The sequence below is a fragment of the Gouania willdenowi genome, unplaced genomic scaffold (genome assembly GCF_900634775.1).
Source record: "Gouania willdenowi unplaced genomic scaffold, fGouWil2.1 scaffold_62_arrow_ctg1, whole genome shotgun sequence".
NCBI lineage: Eukaryota > Metazoa > Chordata > Actinopteri > Blenniiformes > Gobiesocidae > Gouania > Gouania willdenowi.
Window position 1 is genome coordinate 326,811 of NW_021145227.1, and position 6,103 is coordinate 332,913.

The 6,103-nt window shown below is 38.8% G+C and overlaps 2 protein-coding genes across 2 annotated transcripts; both read right to left on the reverse strand.

Annotated features, from left to right (window-relative positions):
- Positions 1-354: 354 nt before the first annotated feature.
- On the reverse strand, positions 355-4,017 carry LOC114460736 (uncharacterized). Its single transcript, XM_028442644.1, has 5 exons — positions 2,286-4,017; positions 2,129-2,197; positions 1,872-1,943; positions 1,437-1,511; positions 355-566 (listed from the first exon to the last, which is right to left on the reverse strand). Exons 1-5 carry the CDS (start codon positions 3,496-3,498, stop codon positions 355-357), a joined length of 1,641 nt encoding a protein of 546 aa, XP_028298445.1. The 5' UTR covers positions 3,499-4,017.
- A 14-nt stretch (positions 4,018-4,031) lies between these two features.
- On the reverse strand, positions 4,032-6,103 carry LOC114460737 (uncharacterized). Its single transcript, XM_028442645.1, has 4 exons — positions 5,843-6,103; positions 5,527-5,619; positions 4,134-4,878; positions 4,032-4,054 (listed from the first exon to the last, which is right to left on the reverse strand). Exons 1-4 carry the CDS (start codon positions 5,888-5,890, stop codon positions 4,032-4,034), a joined length of 909 nt encoding a protein of 302 aa, XP_028298446.1. The 5' UTR covers positions 5,891-6,103.

Here is a 6,103-nt window from a genome sequence, read left to right on the forward strand (position 1 = left end):
GATGGACCTTGAACAGGTACCCTAGTTCATAGCCCCAACCACTCCCCTATGGCTGCTCACTGCTCCTTGGGGATGGGATAAATGCAGAGAGCATATTTCATGTATTTATATACATAAATGACAAATAAAGATTGTTTTAATGCTTTAATGATCCATCCATTTAACAGATCAAACTTAAAAAGAATTTAAGGCAGATACAACCTTGGCTGCTTTCAGTACACAAAAAAAAATGAAAAACATTCCTGCAAACATGTATCCTGAACACTGAATTAAAAGTGCAATTTAAAATTTTAAAAGTCAGCTCAAAAACAAAAAACAAAAAATTCTCTAATCACCAGAAACGAGGTGAAGAACTTACAGTCTACTTTCTGAGACGATACGATTACGGACATAGAACTTTACTGCCCTCCAGTCCCTTGCAGACAGAGCTCCATCAGCAGCAGCAATGCATCTTTCACAGTCCACCTTCCCTGGAGTCCTACCAGTCCGAATGTGAGTCAGCAGCGACATTTCCACAGCCTGCACCTCATCCAGAGACCATTTTATTTTTGTTGTCTTGTTTGTAGCTTGGAAGAAGAGAAAATAAATATTTGTCATAAAGTAATATAATGTAGGTAATTGTCAGGAAATGTTAAGACTGTGGAGGTGTAGGAAATTCAAAGACTATAGCTGAGCAAAAAAATAAATCGCTCAATTAATGGAATTTGTAGTAAAATCGATTTGCAAACTAGTTTTAAAGAAATAAAAATTAACTAAATGTTTCCTTCTTCCCACCACAGTTTTTTCCGTAGGAACTGTGCAGGGGAGCATCGAGTTATGGACAGAAAAAAGTGAAATAAGGAAGAAAGCAGAGGAAGTAAAAAGGTGTAATGAGATCAGGTATGATGAGTCAATGAAAAGAGTAGAGAAAAGAAAAAGAGAGATGTAATGAGAAAGATGGAAACAGAAGCAAAGCACACAAAGCAGGAGTAGAGAGAAGAGAGGAAACTACTAATGGGAATCAATCATTTTTACTATACTTATTTAGGTTGTTATTTTTACAGTTATTTGGTCCTCTTTCGAATCAAGAAACACATTTCTTTAAAAAAAATGGGAGATTTTTTTTTAGGCAAAAATCACCCAGCCCTAGCAGAGGCACTTCCATGAAGTAACTAAACTGGGCCGAGCTGAGAAATTTACCGGTTTCATGTCTTCAGTGTAGTTGATTTTAATTTAATTTCATCAAATACCCTGGTGGCAAACTGACTTGACCAATGAGCATGTCCTCACTGTATTTAAAATGACATTCTGAAGACAGAGTAACATTTAACCTCCCTGTAGAAGTTGTTTTCCCAGAAGCAGGATCACAGAACCAATGCTGAGGCCTTGTTATTCCTGTATTCTCAGGGTTTTTTCTACACTTGAAGATGACGAGCATGACAAATGTGTGAGCTCACCTTTTGAGCTGCAACTGTCCACTACCAGCTCCTGTTCTACGGCCACCTTCTTGATCTCAGTCACTGTAGTTTTCCCTAAAAAATATCAGCAAATAATCATCTTAGAAACATTGCAATTCAAAATGTAAGATGGTAACCACAGAGGTGCATCAGCTTCTCTCACTATTCGAGTAGAGCTGTCCTATAACACAGTTGTGATAGGAAGTTCAACTTCCCAGAAATGGACTAATTACCAACTACAGCTGCAGCACATTTACCTCCTGAAATGTCCTTGTTCTCGTGACAAACTGATGTTCCTCCTAAAAAAACATGCAGATAATAACATTGAACAGAGGTCACAAATCCCATCCTTCAAGTCATTCAATTAGTGTAATGGTCAAGATTCAAACATTTGTTATCAACAGAGTACATTAGAAAAATCAGACTTGTACATACCTTCTACACGTTGCTCATCATCAAGCTGCAGGTTGTGATGCTCCTCCTGGTTCTGAGTCATTGAAGTTCCTCCTAAAAAGCCAAAAGGGAGAAAACAATGTTCACAGAGCAAAAATATTAAGCAGTATGTATAGATGTTTAGGACTGTTGTGCTTAGATTTAGGGAGCAGATACAAAAAATACCTCCAAAAAGTATCAAATCTAATCAGTGTTTTACTGTGATCATACACATAAATTTGAGCTGTTGTCAGATTCACCTGTTGAATCTGCCTTTACATCATCTTCAGATGACATCCCTGAACTTTCTTCTATGACGTGGGATCCATCTTCAACACAGCAAACAGAAGCAGCTCTTCAATATGTGTGAAGGTAATCATACCTGTCACTCACATTTTCTTTAGAATAATTTCTTACCATGAGGCGTTATTGATATTTGGTCCAGTCCTTTTCCCTTAAAGTCTGCCAGCCTCCCTTGTTCACATGCCATCAGTACTTTACTTATTTTTGCAAGTTGCAAAGTTCCTTCAGGAAGGCGGTAAAACTTTCGGTGGACTCTGATATCGTGTCCTAAGAAGTCCGCGAACAGATCCTGTTCCGAGTCATTCAAATTTAGCACTCTTGACAAAGTGGCCACCTGCCTTCTTAGCTTTGTTGATGAGAAAGCTTCAGGTTTGTGTGCACCACAGCTTCTCGCGAGCTCACGAATGCAATCTGACCCCCTCTGTCTTGAGTCATATCCTGGTCTGGCAAACAAGAAGGAATTGTTACCCACGCCACATGAGCTCCTCTCCTTTACCATCAGGTCCAGGGATTGAACCATGGTTGGAGTGAGAATGATCGGTACTCTCCTGCCTCGCTTTCCTCTGATCTCCACTCTTTCAAAATGCTGACAAAGCTTTTTTTCGACCTCTGATAACGCTTCAGCTACATCTTTATTGAGTGGAGATCGATCCCTTCCAACATAGGTTTCCAATTTCATATTTGAGACTTCTCCTTCTCTCCTCCTGTTGAAAAGGATCACCTGTGCAAGTGTAACTTTGGCCAGATTGCTCCAGTTCTTGGGAGTTTTATGATTCAGCAACTGTTCATTGTAGTCTTTCTGCCTCACAGCCATACACATGTGCATTCTTTTTACGTCATCTGCTAAAGGGATAAGCTTTGGTTTGTTCCATTTCTTTTCTTCTAGCGTGCGGTATGCAGCTGAAGAGATCATCTCATTCCAAGTGAGACAGTACATACGCCTAAACTCCTGAACAAGCACCTTTTTATCATTATTCTGAGATGCAAGTGCTTCAGCCTCAATGATATCAGCCACTCTCTGGACACTTTGCCCTAGCTTTGTAGCAAAAGTGGGTTTATCAAACTTGTTGCCATTTTCATTGAAGCCAGTTACTTTTTTCACTGCCCGGATGACATGATGAAAGTTCTTTGGATGGATGTAATCCTCCATCTTTTTCAGAGGAGTCACCCGCCTTCCTTGGATCAAGAGTCTGCCAAGGCCTCGCATAATCTGACGTATGTTGTTGTGTTGTGAAGCGGTTTGTCGTTGTCTATTATACATTTTTTCTCCAACTTTTAAGATATGGCTATCTTCTTTTATTGCTTGAGTAATGTTATCCTGAGTCATGCCGTTCACAAGTGCCCATACTTTCTTGTTCACTTCTTTAGGCACAGGCTGAGAACCTGCACAGAGAGTCTGGATTCGTGTTTTGCCAGGCAAACATTTGCGAGCTTCTACAGCGAGTGAGCATTGTTTTGCATGTTTCCAAAGATATTTGCGTTTATAAAGCCCAAAGCAAGCAAAACAGTGTTGATAGTCTGCTGGAATAGAGTGGTCATTACTCTGTCGCTTGCATGCTACCAGCGTCCCTTTTCCTTTTTGCAATGTCTCAATGTTATGTGTCCTATTTCCTTGCTTGCGAAGGAGATCAAGACCAATCCTCCGTTGTTTGGATTTTTTTGGCAAGATTATTACTGAAGCGACCTCAGTTTCATCTGGATGCTTACGTTCCAGATGTCGCGCAATCTTGGATTGAGGCTTGTAACAGAACAAACAGTAGTTTTTCTTTTCATGGTATTTCTTCTGTCCACGAACTTCAGGAACACCACCAACAACAAGGGATCTGTTTTCTGTCAAGGTCTGTGAATGCTCATTTGTCGCTATTGTGTTTGAGCGTCTATTTCTGTGTCTTTTTGATGTATGTTCATCAATTTCATCTTCTTGGGAACTTAAGTCTCCTTCCATAGACCACATGCATCTACTTTTTGATCTGAGTCCTGCTTTCTTCTTGTCATATTTCTTTTGTGTGTGTTTCACTCCATCTGAATCCTTGCTGTGACTATTACTTTTGTAATGATGCTTGTATTCAGTCTTTTTCAGGTTTGGCTCATCCAAGTCCTCCTCTGAACAGTAGTCTCTCTTGTTTTGTCGTGTGTTTTCTGGTTCTGCTTGATTTGATTGAGTGTCACTGTAACTTGACTCTCTCCCGTGATGTCTCTTGTGTTGTGTCTTTTTCTTTAATTTTGAGTCACCTGAATCACTCGGATCTGTCTCAGAGTCTGAGTCTATCTTACGAATCCTCTTATATCTCATCTTTTTTAGTTTTGATCTGCCTATATCATCCTTGCTACTAACTATGGGTCTCTTCTTTGTCTTGTAATTTACCTTGGTTTTGAGTCTTCGTTCAACTTCAACTTCTTTTCTAGGTGGAGTAACTAAGCAGTCTCCTCTAAAGAGTGAACTTGCTCTCCCGAAAGTCTTTTTCTTGGCTCTGGGAAACTCTTCTGAATTTTTTTCCAACAATAAATCCATACCTTTTTGTCCTTTGCGGCGGCATTTTGAGTTTTCTTTCAAAGGAATAAACTTATTCCTCTTTGCGGCAGGACTCTGGTTTGGTGATTCCTCTGAACTGTCCTCTGATGACTCTGGTACATACTCATCTGTGGAAATGCTGGACATGGAGCTTGAATGTGAAAATCCATCTTCTCCAGCCATTTCTTCATTCAGCTACAAAAGAAAAACATTTTCCACAACTGAATGCCTCTCGTAAATCAAATTTTTAGTGCATCAGTTAAAAACAGTGAGATAATTACTCCCTTTATTTTCTCATCCATGTTACCTCCAGGGCTGCGTTCTCTGGTGTTTTGTTAGTTAAGATTTATGGGTGTTTATCAAATATGTATGTATTATATATGTTGTTTATAAAAAGATAAGGGTAGACAGCAGAGCGGTCATCAAGCTAAAAATCCTTGAAGGTCATGATAGGGACTACAGATATTTATTTTGGATTAAGACTCGATATGCTATGACTTATTTTAATGGTATTAATGGCTAATAGAAAATAGAAGCTTTATATACACACATGATTACATATTGAATCAATATATTTCATCTGAAGTCCCACAAAAAATATATCTATCATGTTAAAAACATTTTTTTTTATCATGAAAAAAATATTTTTGCGGGACTTTAGTGGCTTCGTAAGGAGAGGTTTGTAACAACATTCACCATTAAATTCAGTGAGTTTCTCTAATCATTTCCAAATATAACTGAAAAGAGATGGCCTCTTTCAGTCAGTTGTGCTTCATCAAATGTCCAATACTGAAGAGTATCTAAAACTAAATCCAGGTGAGCTTAAAGTAGAGCTGTACTTACCATCATGCTGTCTGTATTCATCAAGGGTTCCATTATCTCTGCATTCTTGTTATCTGCCAACATTTCTCCATCTATCTGTGTCTGTTCTTGCATCTGCAAAACAATGGTGAAGGAAACTATTTAAACTAATACAGAAGTATGAAGTGCTGAAAATGTGGATATTGTTTACGAGGTAAACTGTTATTGTGCTGTGCTATTGATTAGCATCCATAATTACATGACAGAGGAGCATGGAGATGCAAAAACCAAGGTTATAAAGTAGGAATTAATGTTTTTCACCCTGAGGTATGTTATCAAAACGTGAAGGAAACATTACCGTTGAAAACAGACGACGATGGAAGACCGCTGTTTGCGCTCTCTCCATCTCTAACAATTCTGCACTTGCCTTTTCATAACGACTTTCACATACATCGTGATGTTTGTGTAATTTCTGCAGGCGTTCAACTTGGCGACGTTGAGCCTTCAAAAAAAGCAGCTTTGTAGTTCCGTGTAATTATAGCAAAGCAAGGCAAATGTATTTGTTTGGCGCATTTTATACACAATGCAATTAAATATGCTTTACACATGGTGAAAAGGA

Coding starts and splice junctions, on each gene's coding strand:
- LOC114460736 (XM_028442644.1), bottom strand. CDS start 3,498: ATGACTCAGGATAACATTACTCAAGCAATAAAAGAAGATAGCCATATC. Junction 1,944..2,128: donor TGTAAAGGCAGATTCAACAG/GTGAATCTGACA, acceptor TTGGCTTTTTAG/GAGGAACTTCAATGACTCAG. Junction 567..1,436: donor GGACAGTTGCAGCTCAAAAG/GTGAGCTCACAC, acceptor TCTTCTTCCAAG/CTACAAACAAGACAACAAAA.
- LOC114460737 (XM_028442645.1), bottom strand. CDS start 5,890: ATGGAGAGAGCGCAAACAGCGGTCTTCCATCGTCGTCTGTTTTCAACG. Junction 5,620..5,842: donor ATCGTCGTCTGTTTTCAACG/GTAATGTTTCCT, acceptor ATTGTTTTGCAG/ATGCAAGAACAGACACAGAT. Junction 4,055..4,133: donor AGCAGGACTCAGATCAAAAA/GTAGATGCATGT, acceptor AAAAAGACACAG/AAATAGACGCTCAAACACAA.